Below are 25,035 nucleotides of genomic sequence, written 5' to 3' on the forward strand. Positions count from 1 at the left end.
CTGAGGGTGCCACAGTGCCGGACTAACAGATTTAAGCTGTCCTTTGTCCCATTTTCTATTAAACTGCTGAACACTAGATCTTCACGTACATCAGATTTTCTGCACAGTACTTAACCTGCACTTTACCAACTCTGTGGCTGAATGTGTGTTGTTTGTATCTGTTTTTATTGTGTTTTTTTTTTTTTGTATTGTTTTTAAGCAATATGTAGCACTGTGCCCAGGACAAATCTCCCTTTGGGGACAATAAAGTTTTTTCTATTCTATTCTATCCAGATCCGGATCCACATCACCTCCAACATTTAATGGAATCTTTCATGGCCTAATATGTATCTTTGTTGCAAATTTCGTCAAACTCCATGCAGTAGTTTTGATGTAATCCTGCTAACAGACACACAGACAGACAGATGAATAAATAAATGCTGATGATTTTATTACATCCCCGGCGGACGTAATAATAATAATACACATTTCTAAAAATAATGCATGTCAAATGTGATTTGCAAATTAAACACTGTACAATGAAGTAGCTGGTGCTAAATGCTTAGTAGCTTCATATGGATTAAAACAGCTGTGGTTGCTACTGAGCCCAATACTCCGACACACATGAAAAGATTTAGATTGGTACCAACATTATAATGATACAATGATACAGATCAATTTTACCCTCTTCTTGGCTGCCTACAATCAGTGATGACTGATAATGTTGCTTTTTTAATTTACTCTTATGTCATTCAGTGTTTTATGTGTGGTGTTTTGCTGTATTTTGCTGTGTTTTGTTGTATATTGTAGGCAGTGGTGGGCAGAGTTCCACTAATCCACCAACTAATTAGGGAAGCTAACCTTTCTGTTAACTGATTAGCTTTTCAGCTAACTTTGAAAACCATCAGCGGACCAATTAACTTCTGCTAAATTTAGTTCCGATACCTTTGAGACCGCTAACATGCTTTTGCGGGCATAGTAAATAAAGCCTGAAATTATACATTTTAGTTCCTGTCTGTTACGTGTTTTGTAGCAGACAACTACAGTGGGGAAAATAGGTATTTGATCCACTGTCGATTTTGCAAGTTTTCCCATCTACAAAGAATGGAGAGGTCTTTAAGTTTTATTGTAGGTACACTTCAACTGTGAGAGACAGAATCTAAAAAAAATTCAGAAAATCACCATGTATGACAGGCTCCAGTCTTCCTATGACCCTTAACTAGAATAACTGGGCTTAGAAAATGAATGAATGAATCTTTTATATTGGACTGAATTTACCTTCATGTTGAGTGCTCTGTTCTCAATTTCTGATGTGCACTTCCGTATGATGAAGGGGATGCCATCCTGACTGTCCCTGGCTGCCTGGGTGAAGTCGATGCCGAAGAGGTGCAACCGGCCTTGGAGCTTCTTATGACCACACTGAATGGCTAGAGTTTCTAAACACTTCTTGTGGCAGGCCAGAGAACACTGTAGACAGATTGAAGCATAAAACAAGCTGAACGTTCAACATACATCCTGAAGGCTGCGATAAATACAGACAGCAGTTAACTGTCCACTTACATATTTGCTGCACTGAAGCACTAAATGCAAAAGAGATTAAGATAGAAAATACAATTGAAACAATAATTTAATAAAGACAATTCATGCAGCACAGTGGCTTTGTGGTTAGCACCGCTGCCTCACAACAAGAAGGTCATAGGATCGATTCCCAACTGTGGCCTTTTTGTGTGAGGTTTTTATGTTCTCCTTGTGTTCATGTGGGTTCCCTCTGGGTGCTCCGGTTTCCTCCCACATCCAAAGACATGTAGGTTAGGTGGATTGGAAACTTTAAATTGTCCGTAGGGGTGAGTGTGTGTGTTTAACTATATGTGGCCCTGCAACAGATATGGCGTCCTGTCCAGGGTGTACCCTCTCAACACACCCTATGAATGATGGGACAGGTTTCAGCGAACTGTGACCCTTAATTGGGGTAAGTGGTTGAAGATGACTGAGTTAGTGAGTGAATTCATGCAAGACTTCTAGGGCACTCAGCGGAGCCAATAGCTCTACCAAGGTCCAAAAAGTCATATGTTAAAAAACATCTTTACACTGTATCTCATACTCAAGTCCTTGAGTCAAGATTTTATTTTAGTACAAAATATGCATAAATTACAGTTTTTTTGTCAGTTAATTCTTTATTTAAGGACAGTTTAAGAAGTGTTCAATTCTAGTCACTTTCTCAGTCTAATTACAGTACACCAAAAAGTCAGTTTGCAAAGCCAGAAATCAACCTACTACAGGATTGACCCCATAATTAAGCTGTGAAGTAGATTTCCTTATTCCTCACCAAAAACTCTAATCCTTGCTGGACCTCATCTATTGAGAAAAAAGCCAACAAAGCATGTACCTCCTTGTTGGACCATCTGTCACCTCCACTATTCATATTCCATTTTGGTTCTTCTGCTCTTTCGCTCATTTTACAAGTCTGGCTTGGGAGTTGTTGTCGTCTTCTCTCTTGTCAAGTTAACAACAAATCAGTGTTGAGCCTTACCCAAAGGTTTTTCAGCACCACCCAAAAGTACCTATTGTGGCGCAGGGACTTAGTGTTATCTAACCCCCCAATAAAAAGCCCTGAAAATGACCTTTCATTGGTGGTCTCAGTGGTGGAGAAACTCGCCTAAAATACATCCCTAAAATGCCCTACAAGTTGTTGTGGCGGAAACAGGATTAAAATCAGCTGCATGTGTGGCAATGTGCTTGCAAGCCATTACATAAATTTTACATAAAATTTCACATCATATAATTTTCTTGTCATTTAGTTCAGTGAATAAAAAAAAAATAAATAAAACGAAGGGAAAAACTAGGGCTACAATAAACAGCAGGGTGACGCCATTTCAAAAAATGAACAAAGGCTCTTCAGTGTCCAATGCCCATTCCCCCGCAACTGGGACCATTTGGTGGATTTGGCCTCTGAGGACAGCAAGCTGCCAGTTTCAATTTTTGTCTGTATGCAAGCATTCCGAGGAGAGGACAGGTTGTCTCTGTTTTATATTTTTCTGTGATTCTGTCTGCTGGAACTGCAGTTCAGTCTCTGAATGCTGTGGTGTGTTATTACTCCACAAAGAAATAAAAAGAACGGTTACCTCTTCACACTCTGCTCCCTGAAACACCACCAGACCGTCGCACTCGCGACACTTTGACGGTGCACGGAGCTTCCTCAGCTTGTGGGTTTGAGATGCCTTAGACATCTGGGTGTTTCTGAAGGGTCCTGGAGAGCTGGCCGTCTCTATGACAATCTCACTCAAGCCTGCAGACAGGGCACAGGGGAGAATGAAAAAATTAGACTACCATTTCATCAGACTCCATCTTGTTCTTCTCCCTGCCTCTACAAATAAAGTATTTTCCTGCCCTCTGTAGAATGTAACACTATTTTACTACTACATAGTAACTGCAAGCTAATTCCAGTTCACCAAACACCAGTTACAACTTGTTTTGTCTGCTTGGGTTGACAATAGACAAGTGAAGAATTACAAGAGCACAGCAGACTGCATTAAAACAAGAACAGATAGTATTTTTGCATCAAACCAAGTCAAGCTAGATGTACATATCACTAAATCCATGTTCAACAGAGGATGTACTTTCTGTGGCAGTTAAGGAAGTTCAACCTGCCAAAAACAGTGATGGTGAACTTCTACACTGCCATCATTGAGTTCATCATCTCCTACTCCATCACAATCTGGTACACTGCTGCCACTGCTAAGGACAGGAAAAGACTGCAGAGCATCATCCATGCAGCAGAGAAGGTGGTCGACTGCAATCTGCCATCACTACAGGACCTGTACACCTCCAGGGCTCTGAGGCGAGCAAGGAAGATAGGCTGGAGGTCCAATGACTGGTGTCCAGGTGCAGCTATAACAACTTGGTGCTGAACACCGAGAAGACAGTGGAGATTATTGTGGACTTTAGGAAGAACACAGCCCCTCTCCCCTTCATTACCCTGGCACGCACCCCCATCACCATAGTGGACACCTTCTGTTTCCTGGGAATCACGCTAACCCAGGACCTCTGGTGGGAGTCCACCATTACTTCTGTTGTCAAGAAGGCCCAGCAGAGGATGTACTTCCTGCGGCAGTTGAAGAAATTCAACCTGCCAGCAAGGATCATGGTGCAGTTTTACACTGCCATCATCGAGTCCATCCTCACCACCTCCATCACTGTATGGTATGCTGGAGCCACCACCAGGGACATACAGAGACTACAGCGCATTATACGTTCTGCCGAGAAAGTGACTGGCTGCAACCTTCCATCTCTTCAGGACCTGTACACCTCCAGGACACTGGGGCGTTCAGGTCGGATCAGAGCCGATCCTTCTCACCATGGATATAGCCTTTTTGACCTCCTCCCCTCAGGCAGGAGGCTATGGTCCCTTCGGACCAGAACCTCCCGCCATAAGAACAGTTTTTTCCTCTCTGCTGTTAGCCTCATCAACAAGAACTTTTAGAACTCTAGATTGTTGCTGTCACCATTTATCATCACCATTTATTTATCATAGCTCATACATTCTGTACATTTTGTAACATTGCTATAGTGTTAAGTTTTATTATATATTACGTACTTGTTTTACTACTATTTTTTTAATGTTAGCACCAAGTACCGCAGCAATTTCCTAATGTTATGAACTTGTTCACTCATATGGCAATAAAACTAATCTGATTCTGAAACCATGACAGCATCATGTGTTACTAATGTAATCTTTGTGACTGTGGTCCCAGCTCTCTTCAGGTCATTGACCAGGTCCTCCTGTGTAGTTCTGAGCTTTCTCAGAAGCATCCTTATCCCACAAAGTGAGATCTTGCATGGAATCCCAGACCGAGGGAGATTGACAGTCATCTTGTGTTTCTTCCACTTTCTAATAAATAATCATAACAGTTGATGTCTTCTACCAAGCTGCTTGCCTGTTGTCCTGTAGTCCATTCCAGCCTTGTGCAGGTCTACAGTTTTGTCCCTGGTGTCCTTAGACAGCTCTTTGGTCTTGGCTATGGTGGACAGGTTGAAGTGTGATTGATTGCGCGTGTGAAGAGGTGTCTTTTATACAGGTAACAAGTTCAAACAGGTGCAATTAATACAGGTAAAGAGTGCAGAACAAGAGGGCTTCTTAAAGAAAAATTAACAGGTCTGTGTGAGACAGAATTCTTGCTGGTTGGTAGGGGGTCAAATACTTATTTGTAGCAGTAACATACAAATAAATTATTAAAAAATCATACATTGTGATTTCCGGATTTTTTTTTTTTAGATTATGTCTCTCACAGTGGACATGCACCTAAGATGAAAATTTCAGACCCCTCCATGATTTCTAAGTGGGAGAACTTGCAAAACCGCAGGGTGTTCAAATACTTATTTTCCTCACTGTATTTCAACTGTTACACTTAAGCAGCTACTCTGCACACATGCCACATAACATCAACAGACTTTTGCATGATTAAACAACAGTAATAATTTCGAAATGTTAAATAGTGGTTATGATCAGTGCTACTGTGTGATTGTTATTCAAAACACTCCTGCTGTCAAACATATTTTACATACTGATATGACAGCTTCTAATAACAGGCTGAACTTCCAAGAAAATGTTTTACAGTCAAGAAAAAGAAAAAAAAAATGCATTCAAAATATCAGTAAACGTATTGGAGACAAATACGAGGTCTATTAGAAAAGTATCCGACCTTATTATTTTTTTCAAAAACCATATGGATTTGAATCACGTGTGATTACATCAGACATACTTGAACCCTCGTGGGCATGCGAGAGTTTTTTCACGCCTGTCGGTTACGTCATTCGCCTGTGGGCAGTCTTTGAGTGAGGAGTCGTCTACCCGCTCGTCGATTTTTTTCATTGTTTAGGAATGGCTCAGAGACTGTTGCTTTGTTTGATAAAAAATTTTTCAAAACTGTAAGGCACAACTGAGTGGACACCATTCAATAAATTCAGCTGGTTTTCGGTAAAAATTTTAACGGCTGATGAGAGATTTTGGTCTGGTAGTGTCACTTTAAGGACGGTCCACGGTGCCTGACGGCGATCTGCGCTTCGAGGCGGCAGCGTCTCGCCGTTTCAAGTTGAAAACTTCCACATTTCAGGCTCTGTTGACGCAGTAAGTCGTCAGAGAACAGAGAACTTTCAGAAGAAGTCGGCATGAGGAGTTTATTCGGACATTCCATTGTTAACGGTCATTTTGTAATGAAAGAACGTGCGGGCAGAGTCGCATGTCGGGCTGGACCCGACCGCGGGGGGTCGCGGCAGGAAAAACACCTCCGTTGGAAATCTTAACGGGCAAGTTGGAACATGCCCAAGCTGTTAAACAATTTCTCAGTTACTCACTTGTTGAAAGCCATTAAAAGCCGCCTGAATTCTACAAATGGTTTTCAACACGGAGGTGTTTTTCCTGTCGCGGCGCACACAGATTTGCCGAGTCGTCACGGAAACGACTCGGCGAATTTGCGCGTACGTCTTTCATTAAAAAAATGTCCTTAAACAGTGGAATGTCCGCATAAATTCCTCATGCCGGCCTCTTCTGAATCTTCTCTGTTCTCTCACGATGTCCTGGGTGAATTAAGCCTTAAATTAGGATGTTTTCAGCTCAAAACAGGCCGACGACAGCGTCCGCTCCGTGGGAAGTCCTTACACCGACAGAAACACCCCATAATCTCTCATCAGCCGTTAAACTTTTCACAGAAAACCAGCTTAATTTCTCGAATAGTGTCCACTCGGATATTCCTCACAGGTCCAGAAAAAAATTTGATAAAGCAACGCGCGCCGTCTCGAGCAGCGTGTGAAACAAAGGAATTCAGCCGAGAGGGCGGGACCACATCTCACTCAAGGCCTGCCCACAGGGAAATGACGTCACCGACGCGTGAAAAAACTCACGCATGCGCACGAGGGTTCAAGCATGATTGGTGTAATCGCATGTCATTCAAATCCATATAGTTAAAAAAAATAAATAAAAGGGTCGGTTTATTATCTAAGAGACCTCGTATAGTCAGTTCTAGCAAATAAAATGTCTGAATGTGTTTGAACACCACTGGAAGATCTCTACATAGAGTCAACATGAAAATATTTTGTACAGACCAATTTTGACACATCTTTAGCATTTGATCATGTTTATACATGGGAAACATATTTTTTAAAAAATGTAACTATTACAGCAAAGTAGTAAATAAAGCTAAAATTATATATATATATATATATATATATATATATATATATATATATATATATATATACACACACACACACACACACACACACACACACACCCATAAAGTAATGGATACAATGACTGCTGTTAAAAACACAGTGCAATGGATACATGACCTAACATACACACGGGAATATGAATTGATGGGGATATATGAGAGTGTATGGTATAACTCACCATTATCAAACGGTGAAGGAGGCTCCCTCTCATCGAGGTCATCAGCAGATGACATGGTGCCTGTGGAGGGGGTTCTAGGTAATCTCCTCTTAAAGTCCCCTAAACCGCAAAATAGGATACGCCAGTCAGTCTACATAGTCAACAGTCTTAGATCCTACATTAAGGTCGTGGTGAAGATGAGAAGAACTGTGTGCTGGGCCAAGACAGCTTTCTGAATTTAACGCGTCACATGATAAGGCATCATCAACCTTACATCGCTGAGATCTGAAGATTCCCAGCAGTGCACTGTACAAAATTAATACCATTACATGACTTAAATGGACTTCATTATAGCATGATGTTAAACTTGTATGCTGTCAATATTCTGAAAGACAATTCAGCCAAACAGGAAGTGCCACCACTTAAATTAACCTAACATAATTAACATGATTAAATTAATCATGTACAGCTTGTAATGTTCTACTAGCCTATTATGCCCACTGGCTGAGCAAAATACTTTCTGTTCACGAATGATAAAAAAAAACAAACCCGAGCGAATATACCATATTTTTCTCTGCATAGCCACAACTTTATCCAAAATTTCAGTCTGCCCATTTTACAAAGTTTGGTGCAATATACTACATCCATATTAAAAAAAGATCACCAACTACAACAATGTTTTTACCACATTGTTATTTGCAAATGTGGAAGTTTGTTCTTGTCCCAGGAAAAAGTGACATGAAAAAACTCACCTTGAAATTAAGAAAGAAAAAGTAAACAATTAAACATTCTAAGTCATAATTGTGAGATGAACGTCAAAACTCTTTAGTATTTCAAAATTATGACACTGAAATTCAAAATTTTAATTCTTTTTAATTTCATAATTTTGACTATAATTGTCCCACAGTTACCACGGTGCGTGTGCATGTGTTCTGTAGTAACTACACAGGCATAAATTTGACCAGCCAAAGCATTAAATTATGAGAAAGTGAAGTGGAAACTAGGCTGTCACTATGACTCAATCCACCTCAAACATCAGTGGGATCTTGGTTCTACAGTTTGAGCAATCAGGACATTTTCAACATTACAGCTTCTGTATGGCGTGAAAGCCATAATCTTGAACTTGGCCGCTCTCCAAAACAAAGGACTGCACCATTGTTAATGTCTAACAAAATGCACTAAATGATAATGATACACTACAATGACTCCTCTGGGTAGGTGATATCCTATTCCAGCTTTGAAGAAGCAGAAATCTGGTCAACAGCAGCAATGAACAATGAATCCTAGTCGCTCTTGTCATATACTCCCACACATATCATAGTCAGACATCTGTGAATCAGTGAATGAATGTGTCTGCAATATTCCTGTAAGAACCACAGCATATTCAGCTCTGGGACAGCACGGTGGCTTAGTGGTTAGCACTGTTACCTCACAGGAGGAAGGTCATGGGATCGCTTCCTGCTAGAGCTTTTCTGTATGGAGTTTGCATGTTCTCCCCGTGTTTCTGTGGGTTCCCTCCAGGTGCTTCGGCTTCTTCCCACATCCAAAGACATGCAGGATAGGTGGATTGGTGACCCTAATGTGACCGTAGGTGTGCACGTGTGTGAATGTGTTTATCTACATGTGGCATTGCGACAGATTAGCGTCCTGTCCAGGGTGTACCCTGCTTCACGCCCTATGACTGCTAGGATGGGCTCCAGCAACCCATTCGCCCTTGACTGGAGTAAGCGGGTATATAGAAAAATGGATGGGTGAATGGATATTTGGCTCTGAAATTTTGGGTGCTGATAGATGCAAATGAGGACCAGTAAACCTCATTTTTTGGGCCATGGGGGCATCTTTAACGTGCAAAAATAAAAAATAAATAAAAACAGCAGACAGGCTGCTTTTGAAGCTTTGTTACAAATTGCAGGGTCCTGGTGGCCACAAAGGCCACTGTTGCTTCTCTTACGAGCAGGGCACTGTTACAGCTTCTGTTTGTTAGCAGGAATTAAATGAACATGCAGTTTCTATATGATGATGTCTCAGTCAAAGACACTGAATGCATTAGAAATATAATCTCTATAGTCTTGATGTATGCAGGTGCATTGCAGACTGAGGCATGTACAACAAAGATGCACTAAACTCAGCTGTGAAGTTGCTTCACTCTCTCATACTAACAATGCTGGAGAAACACCAAGTTCAGATGCTTAAAGAGAGAGAGAGAGAGAGAGAGAGAGAGAGAGAGAGAACAGGTTCACATGCTTCAGGGCCACTTCCGACTGGGGAATGTCCCTCCTGTCTATCCTGCGCCATGTGCGCCAGCTTAATCAGCGCCATCAGATGGGTAGACCTAATGTTCAGACTTGAGTGTTGATTAATGAGTGGAGGTAATCAGGGTTTACTTTTCTTGGCTGGGTTGCAACAAACACAGGTTCACAGGAATGTGTTTTCCAACAGTTCAAGCATAAAGTGCCTGTACCATACACAGTCAGCAGGTTAGAACAACATAAGTACAATTCCAATGCTAATTGGATATTAAGTAATGCAAACAAACGGTTGTGTTTATTTCTGATCATATACAAAATAACATTTAAGATTCCTCAATAGTAAACTACATTGTTGTCTGGGCCCACATACAAGTGCAAAATTATCTCCCCTTGACAACGTCAGACCAGAATTCTTTTCTGTTGTGCACATCTTCATATGGTGTGCTGCCATTGTGTGGAGTTTTCTTGAAATCCTTCAAGCAGTTTAGGAGGAGCTGCACTTAAAGTCAGTATCATATTATGTATCAGTTATAGGTATCAACCTTTCCCAAATTTGACAAAACTGTACACATATTCATACAAAATTGTTTCCTGTGATCATATTTTAAATTTCACCCTTAAACTATACTGGTGTCAATAATTCTAACCAAAATTGTACTCCAGATGAGGTTTCCATTGTGTAAACACAAAGTTTTTACTGGAAAGCAATAGTGAGATATAGCCAGATTTAAAGAAACTCCCCTCATGTATGTACACAAAAACCTATTCTACATGAGGTACTCACAACCCTAAGTGTCCACAGTTTCAGCATCACTGCAATATACCAAATCTCAAAACAGCCTTCCCTCATTAGTATGCAAATGTATGTACAACACACCACCAAAATCTAGTCTGCATAAGAACCACCTACACTTTTAATATCATGTACATATCACACATGAACTGATCTTGAGGATGCATGTATACAGCAGTGTATCTACTAAGAGACACACAACATATACATGACAACACTGTGCATCCTGATGTACTAAGATTCACTGCATAAATGACAGCAGGTGGCAATGTGATGTAGAAAGCAGCATGTAAATGAGGATTTTGCATGTGTTAATGACCAGAAGTGGAAATGACATTCATTCAGCTACTTGCAACTATTTGCTTTGGGTTTCATTAGACAAGCTCTGCCCACATAACTGAGCGTGGTTTACACACTGCCAATTAGATTTGAAAAGAAAAAAACAAACAAAAGTTCAGAATTCCAATTCCAGTATTGAAGCAAACTGGTGAATAATTTTGTGTTCTGCTGGCAGAATCCGCAGACAGGCAACCATGCATACAAGCATAAAGGTAAACAGTTAATTCTTAATATGCACAATGTTTACAATGAAATGATTTTTTTTTTTTTTTTTTAATTGTACATATAAGTAAAGGCAGCACTCTCTGCTGCTGTAACATCAGTCTGTCAAGAGCAATGAATAGGGAACCACAGTCTCGTTTGAACCCCTACGTGATGGTGTACTGTTTTGTTCCAGCTGCAATCACCGAAGCAGTCACAAAAAACTGCAGGTTTTTTGGTTCCCAGTGGTCACGGGAAGACGAGACAAACGGGAGAGGTCGTGTCAGTACGTTTTAGCTTACACACCTTGAGCTGCGGTCTCTCGCCTGCACAACCACTTTGACATGTTTGAGATCCGGGTCATAAACAAACCGCAACACATGTACACTTTTCACCGCGTCATCACTTTTTCTTTGCATTTTCACTTTGTTTGCTGTGTAATTTGCCCAAAAACTCTGAGAAAGTGCCATGTTTCTGATGGAGACATACGAGGACTGTCCCCGGAAGTAGAATTATGCTCTTTCATTTTACCCCTTTTGCACCCACCGTCAAACGAGACTACTGTACCCAATTAACTCCAAGGTTTCAAACACACAAAATGCAAATGCTATCTGCACCCGCAAAATTTCCTTTTGACCTTGATACATCATAGTTGCTTGTTTGCTCCCAAAATTTTATACACTTGGGTGTCTCCACCCAAATGTTCAAAATATGCACATTTTGAAATTGCATATTCATGAAGTCAAGCAGAATAAATGGGCAGTATGCGATTTTTGGCACATTTGAAATCATCCTCAGTGTGCACGGTTAATAAGTCAGCTTCCCCTTTTTGTGTGAGTACAATGATGTTTGCACGTTTTTACTCGTGCAAACTTTTAGTAAATCAGGCCCCGTGTTTGTCCACAGTGGTGGCACATAAAAATGGCTACTACCTGGACTTGCAGTGGGTGAGTCCATGGACCGAGACTCACTGCTCCCTCCAGCGCTTTCAGAATCACTGCACATCCCTCCACCCTGACCCGAAACCCAGGGACGAAATGGCGTCTGAATCCGAAGTGCTGGTTTAAAAACACATCACAACAAAGAAGGGAAAATAAATGAAAACTTACTTTTGCATGTTGGTAAATGAAACTTTTATAATTTTGTATGTTACAAATTGCCATGGCTAATGTTCTGGCATTTGCTTTCTGGTCTTTGGGTCTGGTCTACACGTTATAGGTCTGGTGATTATGCTACAGTTCGTATTCCTTGTGTGATCCTCCATGTTGTTAATCTTTGAGTGAAATCTCCTCCATGCTATGCTCCCTCCTGGGAGCATGTGTATATTTGTTTCCAAAATTAATTAATTCAAATAATATTTATCCTTCATAATTCTATCACTGCAGCTCCAGACTGTCTCATTGGTGTACCAGCTTTCTCGCGTTTCTACTGTTCTGATCTTTGGTTACTGACCTTGTGCCTGTCTGGTTCTTCAGCATTTGGTGTCTACTGGACTTCCTCCGTTGTATGTTTAACCATTATTCACCTTTGGATAACATCACTGGATTCCGACTTTCCTGTTTGTTGTTGACTGAACTGATTAACTGTGTACCAAACCCAGAAGTGTTATCAACCACATCTCAGTGAGACTGGCAGTACCCCAATATCAGTGTGTAAGTGTGTGAAAGGGTGAGACATCGCTGTAAAGTGCTTTTGAGCTCGAAAGCACTATATAACACAGTCCATTTACCATTTGTCTGCATGATTACATGAAGGAAAAAAAAACATTCAACACATTATGTATGCTTCTTATACACTGCAACTTTGTACTCAATGCGTCTGAAGTGATGCTATGCAGGCTGAACACATTCATGTGACATTTTTCAAACTAAATAAACTCTTCAATCTGAACAGGAACAGCAGGCTGATGGTAATAATATACCTTGGATGTCGGTGCTGTTATTGGAGTGTCTTTCTGCAATCTTGGCAGGATTCGCACTGATGGGGCTTTCTACTTCTTCTGCACCAACAAAGTCAAAGGTCATGGATGAATGGCTGCCACTTAGTGAGCGTTGGACAAAATGCATCCTGGGAGAGAAAAAAATGTGTTGATGCTGTAATCACAGTGCTATAACACTACAGCTGAGTGATGACCAACCAACTTTGAAATGCAACTATGAGTTTGTTGTACAAATAACACAACTGAAAGCTATGACAGCACAATGGTGGCTATCATTCTTGCCTCCAAGCAAGATAGTCTGGGGTATGATTACACCATCCACTCTGGTATCACATGCTTTCCCTGCCATTGACTAAATTGGCAAATTTCATTGGGCCTTCGTTATTCTTTGATTCTTATTATTAAAAGACAAAGTAGAAGTAAGTTCTACACAGGCCCTCGGGCCCATCAGACCAGTGCTTACCCCGAGATATCATAGCCTGGAGTAAATGAGAGTCTAAAATTCCCCTTGGATAAGATGTCATGCCCGTGGAAATTACTTCTCCATTCAGGTTCAGCACCCATTTACAACTCAGTGGATTTGGAGCTGAAGTGTCTTGTCCACGGACACAGAAAGGTGGTGTGAAGTGCATCCCTGGAATCTCAACCTCTTATATATATATATATATATATATATATATATATATATATATATATGGAGTTAAAGTTTATCAGAAAAACAATACAATATTTGCCAGAACCCAACTTCAAAACTACAATATCAGACATATGATTTGATATTTATAGTCTTACTTAATTAGATTTTTGTCTTATTATGTAAACTCATAGTTCACATTTAAAGATATTCTTTCTGTCAACAGTTTTACAGTGGATCAGTGTCTCCCGTCTCTCTGCTACCGTGTCAAATTACCAAGTACTTTTGCTGATAGCATCAGTGTTGACAGGACCCCCGAGAAAATACCAAATCTTGACATGGGCCACGCCTCAACATCAAAGGCAGCATGTGATTAGGAGTAATGGTGATTAAGTGGTTCTGATAAACTTGGGAACCTGCCAGCAGAAGAAGAATATGTGTCCCATGGAGAGCTGCAGCTTATATTTAAGCTTTTAAAGACCAGCGGTGTGTTTTTAAGTTTCCTTTCCTTTCATGAAAGCTTCTTGTGATTAGAGAGATCCGAGTGGGGTGGGTGGAGCAGAATACAGGAAAAAAACAATGCAATAACAAAGCAGCTTCTTATTTCCAACTGTCTAGTGTTTTTGAGCCTATAAATCAAACCTGCCAGCGAAACTCAAAACGAAGGGCTTCCTCCACAGAAAATACAATAAGTGAGTGAGTAAGTGAGTAAGTAAGTTCAAATGCGTAGAATGACTGGGATGTTTTAGTCAGAGTAACGGCACAAAACGTTCATATTGTTGAAATGAGTAGTCAGTTATTTGAGATGTCAATCCACAAACAATGAGCAGCTAATTTTAATTTTAATACCTGCCGAATACTAAAAATACCTCAAACATTTTTTTAACTGCTCCAAGCCTGACATGTTGTTTTTGAAAATGCATTTATGTATGGTTCTTTATTACTAATGGACTGCATTTATATAGCATTGTTCCGTCTGAATCAGAAGCTCAAACACACACACACACACACACACACACACACACACACACACACACACACACACACACACACACACACACACACACACACACACACACACACACACACACACACACACACACACACACACACACACACACACACACAGATGTCACGGTGTTGCCATGCAAGGCATTCACTACACATCGGCAGCAATTTTGGGGATTAAGTACATTGCTGAGAGGGCCTTTAGTGATTTCCAGTCGATGGGTAAACACCTTACTAATAAAATAGTGTAATCTGGAAGTAATCTGGAATTAATCTAATTAAAAAAACACTCTAGTTAATTTAAAATTCTAACATGACTCAAAGCATATACTAGCTTTTTAAAACTTTTATTTATTTTTAAATTTAAACAAATGAGAACTTGGTTGCAGTGGCAAAACCTTTTTTCCGGTAAAGACAAACTGAATATTTTTCACATAATGCAAGAAATGTGAGATCATCTATGGGCTCTGGGATGCTCTCATCAATGTTTTAAACTAAACATTCACATACAAAAAACTGACAAGTTAATACATAATTTAAAGAAGCAATAACTACGGCTTTAGTGGATACACTCTTGTTTGAAAGCTACAGAAAGGGCCACTTTAAAAGATGTTTTGCGACTTAAGCAGTAAGACCACTGGCTCAGCTTTTCTCTCCCATGACCATCATCATTTCCACAGGAAGTCCTGGCAAACAATTGTCTTCAGCTTTCTAAAACAAGCTGCCTCACAACACCAACTCCTCCATCACCGTTGAGTTGCGCTGAAGTTAACCCTCGACTTTATTCACAACTACGGTTTCAACCCCAACATTTATAATCTGAAAGAATCTTAAACTAGAGGTTTTAAGGAGCAGGTTTTCTTAAAGTTGATAAGTCAAGCTAGAGTAAATATATGGAATCACATCACAGTGATTCTGATAAAAAATTAATTCACACATCTACAGATTCAACCAAGCCAACTTTATCACAGAGGGAATTCAGCAAGACACCCATAATGTCTCTGAAGGCTTCTGTGGCTGTGACTAGAAAAACTGTACATAACGCCACTTTTGCTTGTTGCATAACCAGTTATACAGTTCAAAGAAAAATGTTGTTTAAATTTAAGTCACATTTTGCCTGAAGGCACATACGGACTTGACTCTTGAGTTTACCCGTTCTGTTACATGAAAATCATTTTTCTGTTGCACTCCACTATGAAGCTGTGACTGGTGAGGCAAGAGACAAACGTTGTTGTGGATGCCTCGGCTCAGTTTTTCAGAACTGCCTACTCCAGACAGATTTACCAAATTGCTTGTGTTTCTTAATACTTGATGTAAATAAAGTCCAAAGCATGGTAGACTGAAATGTTTATGTATCTATGACTTGACTTGTCTAAAGAAAACTACCTGTAACAGTGATGATTTGTATGAACAATAATCATAAAACGGCTTTTGGGGACCGTATAACAGCATGAACGTCCGCAAATCATTAGACACAAGGAGGTTATTCCCATTCTAATTTAATTCCATCGTTTGCATGGTTTATTTTTCTGTAGGTAATTCGGTTGGCGAGGCTTACCATCGAGCAGAGGCAGTGTCGCTCCAACAGCGGTCAGGGCACGGAGTAATCCATCAAACGTGAAAATCAATCAAATGTGAAATGATGTGGATTCTGATACAGAATTACATTTCACATTTGATTCCATACTTTCATATGGTAGCTTAAATTCACCTATTTCAGCAGAGGCGGTGGTACGCGACTTTTTCTCGCTCTCAGCTAACAGCGCTAACAGCTAGCAGTGCGCGCAGCCGGTGTTCTGTCTCATCAGATAAATCGACAGTTCTGCGTCCTGACAATATTGGGACAGGAATGACATTCGAGAGGAATGACACCTTGTCAGAACACCGGTCAGGGCATGGAGTAATACATCCAAATGTGAAATGGTCAAATATTTTGCCACCATTACCCCGATATTATACGGTCTGAAATCTCACACAATTAACCAATCAGATTCTCGGAAAAAATATAATTGGATTGTAATTAAGATCATCATGTTATGTTTAAGTCTGTGTATGTATGAATGTGGTCTCTCTGCTGGCTGCACAACAAATTGCCCCAACGGGGATAATAAAGACACCTTGATACCTTGCATCTCTAGTTTGACTCTTTGAAAATTTACAGAGCATTACAAGAGAAGCTGGTTGCAGTCAATGACAGAGAGGCATCAGCATTTACTTCTGGAACCATTTTGAATTTTTTCTTGACAAGAACATCTTACAGCAATATTCTGGCTCTCACCCTGTGTTTGCATGATGGCTGAATCAAAGGAAAGAGACTCTGGGCGACGTGTGTCAGTGGGTAAACGCCTGACAAAGTCGATATAGCACTGGCCTGGTTCGTACAGCTTAGCGTTTTCACAAAGACTTTGGTGGTTGACAGGTAGTGACACAACCTGGGCCTGCTGCAGCTGAAACCAATTGACAGTCACCTGAAATGAAGTATAAAAAGAATCACTGTTTCTCCCAGAAATTGGGCTCATGTATCATGCATGCTGTTCATTACAAAGTACAATAGTGTTCTGACTGGTTTGATTAACCATTAAGCCAAAACAAATCTGAACTTACAGCCTTCAGAGTGAGGTCACACTGAAACACCATCTCCCGGAGCTGTGTGATGATCTCACTCTTTGTGTGTGCAAGATCTATCTTCTTCACCCCGACATCAACCTGACAAGTGTTGAAGTATTCCCTGGCCTCCTCAGACTGTCGGCACAAAGATCACGTCATCAAAATTCTCAATGCTGAGAAAGACAATCACAGAACTAGTGTAATTACAATGGCCAGATGTTCTATGTTTATTTACAGATGGGTTACGGTATGTATCACAGTATATCGGTAGGCCTTAAAATTTCAATATAAATACTTTGAAAGGGTAAATCAGTGGTGTGGCAATTATTACTGCACTATTAATTGTATTACTAAATATTTCATCTCATACAGAGGTATTTTAGAACCTTTGTTAGGTAAAACAACAATAACTAAAAAAATGCAAACCCATTTTAACAACAGATGCAAAACTCATCCAAATTACAAAACCAATAGGGCGGTCTTCAGTTACAGTGTTGTTGGAACAGGCCTGCTTTAGCTCCAAATAAGGTAGCCCTGTTTAAACACGTCAGAGGTAAAAACTTGCGGTGTGCCCATTTACTTGTACTGTTGAACAAATCATTCATGAAGCAATCAACAAATAATATTTTATTTCTCTGATTGACAGTTTTGATTTAGCTGAAGGTGGTCGAACTCTATTCACGCTGTAGCTCTCTCAACAACTGCTGTGTTGTGTAAAACTCTCGCAAGAAAGTGACTGTGGTGGCGCCAAGCAAAAAACAAACAAAACAAGAGAAGCCAAAACAAAGTAGTTAGTGAAATTTGCTCCTGTGGTGGAGGTTTCACAAATTAGAAGGGAGTCTGTAAACGTCATGTGTTTCTCTCATGTTTTCCAGATGGTTTTCCGGGTGTCGCAGACCGAATGGTCCCCGCTAAAAATCGGTCCGCCCTGCCTTCACTGCGTCATTTCGGTCATTTATTCTTTTACACATCTTAAACACATTTTAAAAGTATTTGTGTGTTTTTAAGGAACTGTCTATGCATTTACACATTTTACAGCCTTTGTAAATATTTAAAGAACTTTCTATTCTTTCACACATTTTTCACCTTTGACTTTTCTGTTATGAGTTGGTTGTTTGTGAGTGAATTTCTGTGATGCGTGGGTGTCTAATAATTCAATTAAATTCAATTACACCCTTTTCAAACATTTTAAACATGTTTTTAAAGAACTTACTATTCTTCTACTTTTATCTTTGTCATATTTAAACATCGTTTAAACATTTAAACATCTGTGTGTTTTTAAATGTCTTTGGCATAACTAACATTTTACACATAAATAATAAGGGATGGGTATTGATCAGATTTTATCGAGATGAATGCCATTATCGATTCCGCTTATCAAGCTGATTCCTTATCAATTCCCTTATCAATACCTCTTGTGAATTTTCTGTGTACTAAAAGTAGGCTTTCCAGGTTTTCTTTGTCAATAACATGTTGAGTCTTAAAGTAAATAAATATGAAATTGGTCACTGGATTGTTGATCTCTGTACATAAATAAAAATAAACAAAATCTGTAGTTTTTCCCAAAAGCATTTCCTTTCAGACATGGCACAAATCTAACCCTATACCTCTGAGCTGACCTCAGGCAGCCAGCTGCGCTGCACATCAACATCAATGTAATTCATAAAGAACGCAGGACGTCTCATTTTGGAAGGAAATAAAATGTTTTAGTCTGTTGTCTGTGTTACAACATTTGGAAAGAGGTGGCATTTAATTCCTTTTGAAGTTCCGACCGGACTCTGTCTCGGCAGAGAGTGGCGCAGCATTTAGAGCTGTGCGAATGGAATGGAGGATGATCCTCATTTCTTACCTGCAACAAGATTCCCAGTTAGTAACTTTAATCTGCACAAAAGTGACTCACGATTGACATTTTTAAATGGCTTTGAGAGGGGTTAAGAAGCGGACTTGTTGCTTCTGAAAAGCAGCAAAGCAATGAACCAACAAAGCAGCGGGTCGGAGCACTGCTTCATTGTTTCAAGCTTCAAAGCGGAGCCGTTACAGAAACGGTTCATTACAGACCCGCTGCAGTGTCTGTAATCAATGTAAATAAATGATAATTTTCCCAATAAAACACCCTCAAAAACAATGGCCACTCTGAAGGACTGATAAGAGAATCGTTAAGCAAAAAGGCTATTGATGTCGGTGGATCAAATAATTTCTTAATGATTCTCGAAAAGAACCGGTTCATCCCTCGAACCCCCTGAAGAACTCTGGTGACCCTCAGGGCCTCACAGTTTGAAAACCACTGATTTATGAGGTTTTACCGTGTCATCTGATGGTTAATAATACCATTAATCACTTTGATCGCTTTGGGCAGGGGTGGGCTACTTGTTCCAGAAAGGGCCAAGAGGGTGCAGGTTTTCTTTGCAGCCACTGATTCCACCAGGTGATTTCACTGATTAAATGATAACATCTGCTCAAAGTGGTATTAATCAGTGATTAAGCTGGTAAATAAGCATTGAACACGTCACCATTTTTTACAGTAAATATATTCCTAAAGGTGCTATTGACATGAAATTTTCACCAGAAATCTTTAACAATCCAGGTAATCCACACATACAAAGAAATAAAATCAAAGCTGTCCATAAATTAAGCTTTGTGTAATACTGCAAAACAGAGCTGGGACGAAGTCACTGCCAAGTGGTCAATCTGCAAGTCTCAAGTCAAGTCTCAAGTCAGCTTGCAAACAATTGGTGAACATTATGACTTGAGACTTGACTTGGGACTTCCAGATTCATGGACTTCGTCACACCTCTGCTGCAAAATGACACAGGAAAAAAGTATTTAACACCTGAAGAAATGGAGGTGCAAAAAGGCATGGAAAGCCAAGACACCAGCTGAAATCCATCAGTAATTAGAAAGCAGTCCTGCCCGTTGTCAGTGCAAATTAATATCAGCTGGTTAACTGCCAACTGATGGCCTATAAAAAGGTATCTCATTACCAAGGTGTCACAAGAAAGAGCTCATGATGGGGAAAAGCAAAGAGCTCTCTCAAGCTCTTCGCAACCTTATTGTTGCAAAACATACTGATGCCATTGGTTACAGAAGGACTTCTAAACTTCCAAATGTTCCAGTGAGCACTGTTGGGGCCATAATGTGAAAGTGGAAAGAAGATCATTTCACCATAAACTGGCCACGACCAGGTGCTCCTTGCAAGATTTCTGACAGAGGATTGAAAAGAATTATCAGAAGAGTTGTCCAAGAGCCAAGGACCACTTGTGGGGAGCTTCAAAAATATCTGGAATTAGTAGGTAGAATTGTTTCAAAGAAAACAATAAGTAATGCACTAAACCACCATGGCCTGTATGCACGCTCACCACACAAGACTCTATTGCTGACAAAAAAGCATGTTGAAGCTCATTTGACAATTGTTGCACAACATTTAGACAAGCCTGTGAAATACTGGGAGAGTACAGTCTGGTCAGATGAAATCAAAATTGAACTCTTTGGATGCCACAATACACAGAATGTTTGGAGGTCAAATGGCCCTGTACATCATCTCAAAAACACCATACCAACAGTGAGCTTTGGAGGTGGTAACATCATGGTGTGGCAGCATCTGGCACAGGCTAACTTCATACAATTGAAGGAAGGATGAATGGAAAAATGTACCGAGACATTCTTGTTAAAAATCTACCAGGATTATAAAGATGAAATGAGGGGCATTTCAGCAAGACAATGATCCCAAACACACAGCCAGGAAAACTCTCAACTGGTTTCAGAGAATATAAATAAAGTTGCTAGAATGACCTGACTTCAATTAAATAGAAAAGAAGAACTAAGAACTAAAGATCAGAGTTCATAGAAGAGGTCCACGGAACTTTCAATATTTGAAGACTGTTTATGTTGAAGAATGGGCCAAACTCACACCTAGTTTCTCCATACAGGAGGCATCTTGAAGCTGTTATTACTAACAAAGGCTTTTGTATGAAGTATTAAATAAATTTCAATAAGCGTGTTCAATACTTTTTCCCTGTGTCATTCCATTTTATTACACATAACTTAATTTCTGTACTTATTTGTTTTGGCTTCTTTTTATATGTGGATTGCTTGGGTTGTTCCAAACATTTGGTGAAAATTTCAAGTCAACAGCACCTTCAGAAATATATTTACTGAGAAAAATGGTGACGTGCTGAATACCTATTTTACCCACTGTACACACTCCTGGAGTCAATTTGGCAAACTCCTGATAATCCTGTCAACAATACAAAAACATGCCAGCTCCTTTAATAAAGGGGAGTAGTGTACGTCACCACTTGGGACAGCGCTAAATACAGTCCCAGAAAAAATAGTTGAAGTACAAAGTCGAAGCAGGTTTCACTCTCATAACACAGCAGTATGTCACCTCTCTCAAGTAGATGATATAGATCATAAAAGAAAGGTGAAATTCATCTGCATTACATGACGGCTGATATCAACGTCTACCATCTGGTCTATTATATTGTTGTGGTTCAAGCCCATCTCTGGACCCCAATGGTACATTCAACTACTTCCTTGTGGCAAAGCATTTTTTTTTTTAACTAATTGTGTTTCCTTTCTATCAGATGAAGTTACATAAACATACCTCAAGTCACTAATCATGTGTCTTCTGCAGTTTGAAATATTTGACAAAGGTAAAAACAAACCAACAAAGAACTGGAATACATGTCCATGACCAGTATTTCAAATATGGTGTCAGTTTTGTGCAATGAAATGATTTAGTAGATTTTTCTACATATCAAACCCTGAAATACAAAATGTTGAGGCACCAGAAAAGGCTGCATTGACCAACACAGGAGGTGTGATACCTTCTGGAAAGCCTCCTCCTCCAGCCTGCGTCTTTTCTCCAGCTGTTTAGCCACAGCTGCTCCCCCTGTTCCAACAATCTGCTCCTCTTCCAGGCGGCTGGTACACACCTTGGCCTTCTCATACTCCTCCAGCCGCTGAGCCTGCAGCAGCCGAGCCTTCCTCAGAGCACTGTCTGCCTCATGCTAAAGACACACATACACATTTTTAAGTGCCATTTTAATCAAACCATTCTGTGTTTTTCTTAATGAACTCCCCATAAAATATTAATAGGTAAAAAGTAATACATAATAACCACGTAAGAACCACTATAAATATGTATTCCACAAGTCACCCATACACTAACAGACTCAGACTCACTTTTATTGTCACTCGACCCTTATAGGCAGAACGAAATGCAGTTTCTCCTGGTCTTGGTGTAGTTAACTAGGACAAATTTTTTTAACCTAACCTATTGTATAAACTTTTGCAATGTGCAATATGCGCACCCTGTGGCCATAGAATATAAATACGAGGTCTGTCCATAAAGTAATGGTCCTTTTTATTTTTTTCAAAAACTATATGGATTTAATTCATATGTTTTTACGTCAGACATGCTTGAACACTCGTGCGCATGCGTGAGTTTTTCCACGCCTGTCGGTGATGTCATTCGCCTGTGAGCACGCCTTGGGAAGGAGTGGTCCCGCCCCCTCGTCGGATTTTCATTGTCTGGAAATGGTGGAATAAAAAGGACTTTTTTTCCATCAGAATTTTTTCAGAAGCTGTTAGAGACTGGCACCTGGAAACCATTCGAAAAATTTATCTGGCTTTCGGTGAAAATTTTACGGGCTTCACAGAGAATAAGGTCTGTTACTACAGCTTTAAGGACCCCTTTAAGGACGCTCGGCGCGCCGCGCTCGGCGCGCCGCGCTCCGAGCTGCGACGACGCGGCACAAGCCACCGGACCATTTCTAAACTGATGGCTCTGTGGATACGAGACCGTCCTGTGCTCTTTCTCTGGTTATCACAAGAGCTGGACATCAGCCATTTTCCAGCAGATTTCACTTTTAACAAGAGATTTTGTCATGGAAAGCTGCGCAGAGGCTTCACGCGTAAAGACCGATTCGCTTTGGAAACGAGACAAAGGAACACCTCCGTTTCGGCGTGTCAGAGGACAAGTTTGGACATGTCTATCTCGGCTTTCAATGCTTACCAGTCCAGTAAGTATCAGAGAAATTGTGGAGAGCTGGACATCCATCCAGAGCCATCCGTTTAGAAATGGTCCGGTGGCTTGTGCCGCGTCGTCGCAGCTTGGAGCGCGGCGCGCCGAGCGTCTTTAAGAGGTCCTTAAAGCTGTAGTAACAGACCTTATTCTCTGTTAAGCCTGTAAAATTTTCACCGAAAGCCAGATAAATTTTTTGAATGGTTTCCAGGTGCCAGTCTCTAACAGCTTCTGAAAAAAATTCTGATGGAAAAAAAGTCCTTTTCATTCCGCCATTTCCAGACAATGAAAATCCGACGAGGGGGCAGGACCACTCCTTCCCAAGGCGTGCTCACAGGCGAATGATGTCACCGACAGGCGTGGAAAAACTCACCAGTGGTGTAGTCTATATTTTTGAAGTGGGTAGACTGTGTTTTTTTGCCCGTCATCAAACCCGTGCATTGCGCCCCGGTTATTAACATTTTTAACACCATAACAACAAATAGATCTATACTTTCCATCTGATCATTTATATTCTATATTTGCCACTATAAATGTGAGAAATGTGTCAGAATGTAAGTAAGTCATTTGCACCAACTGCAAAATACAGTATACAACAGTAAATCTAAAAGAGTGATTAAAAAATACAAAGATCAAATACATTTATTTTTTGGCATCTGAAAACCTAATTTAACAAAGAAATTTAATCAGGTCATAAACCAGGAATAAACAATGTTTAAATCCAGCCAAAAGTATCATATGCAAGCTACTGTGCATTGTTTAACAGTAAATAAGACAACTTTAAGTCACAGTCACTCAAAAAAAAAAGTGACTGTGACTCCTTGTTATTAAGAAAGAAAAGTTCTCTCAACAATAATAAGGAGCAGATTATTGCCTCCCAACTAAGTATATTGCAAGAGTTCACTTTTCCTCCCTCTATTTAGTATCGGATATGAGCCTGTACTGTCAAATTCAGCAGCTGCAAGATTCACCCTTCATATAATCCACATGGCCCCACGTTGTTTGTGGACAGTTTAGACGCATAAACAAAAACAAAACAGAACACACCGGTCTACATGAGCATGCACTGGCTGCAGAGCCTCACGCCTCCTACCACAATCTCTGTTGAAATTGACAGTCCATCACCAGGTCCAGACAGGGGACTGGAACCTGTAAGCTTTGTGGTCCATAAGGAAACCTACCCAGTATAAACAAGCTAGTATTAGTATACGTTAAGTTCCATTAAAACAGCAGCTAGGCTGAAGGACAGAAGCTAGCTCCCAGAAAATTCATATACAATGAAAATATGGTAGATGCTTTACTTTGCAGAAACCTTTTCAACCCATGACAAAAACATTGTAGGCCAAATCAGTGGCACAAAAGTATAGTATGAAGACAACCAACTAACTAACTAAGACAACCATGCAACTACTGAGAGTATGCCACTTACCAATTCCAGTCATTTTAAAACTACACTATCCAACAGCCAACAGGACTCAAGCTCAAGAGACATCTGTAGATTACCGGCAAAACTCTATTATTTTTTAAAAAGCTGTTTCATTTTATATTTTAACAATAAATGAACAGATCATTAAAAATGTCCACGAATCAAAGTCAAAAGACATTTGCACAAGTAGAAGCTCTCCACTTATTGTGCTCAAATTCATATTTTAGAAATGACTCTGTCCTGATAACAACATTAAAGGCAATTATATATTTTGTCAAAATTACAAGTTGAAATGAGCATTAAAAAAAAATTCATCAAGAGGTTTGTTTATGTCACAGAAATCCTACTTTACAATCACTGCAGTCATTGTTAAATTATTTCCTGTTGCATTTATAATAAACATTTGTATTTACTTACAGTGTCTGTTTTTCTGGTTGAAATGAGATATAAA

The 25,035-nt window shown here is 40.0% G+C and overlaps 1 protein-coding gene across 1 annotated transcript in view; it reads right to left on the reverse strand.

The window, feature by feature from the left end:
* Nucleotides 1–25,035, reverse strand: part of arhgap29a (Rho GTPase activating protein 29a) — a gene marked incomplete at its 5' end in the record, with an annotated part of 61,645 nt that overhangs the window by 14,303 nt on the left and 22,307 nt on the right. Inside the window, 8 exon segments of the mRNA XM_034167248.1 lie at nt 1,258–1,446; nt 3,102–3,265; nt 7,385–7,483; nt 11,878–12,003; nt 12,867–13,013; nt 16,805–16,994; nt 17,131–17,268; nt 21,960–22,142. Coding sequence (XP_034023139.1) covers nt 1,258–1,446; nt 3,102–3,265; nt 7,385–7,483; nt 11,878–12,003; nt 12,867–13,013; nt 16,805–16,994; nt 17,131–17,268; nt 21,960–22,142 — 1,236 coding nt within the window.

The sequence above is a fragment of the Thalassophryne amazonica genome, chromosome 1 (assembly GCF_902500255.1).
Source record: "Thalassophryne amazonica chromosome 1, fThaAma1.1, whole genome shotgun sequence".
NCBI lineage: Eukaryota > Metazoa > Chordata > Actinopteri > Batrachoidiformes > Batrachoididae > Thalassophryne > Thalassophryne amazonica.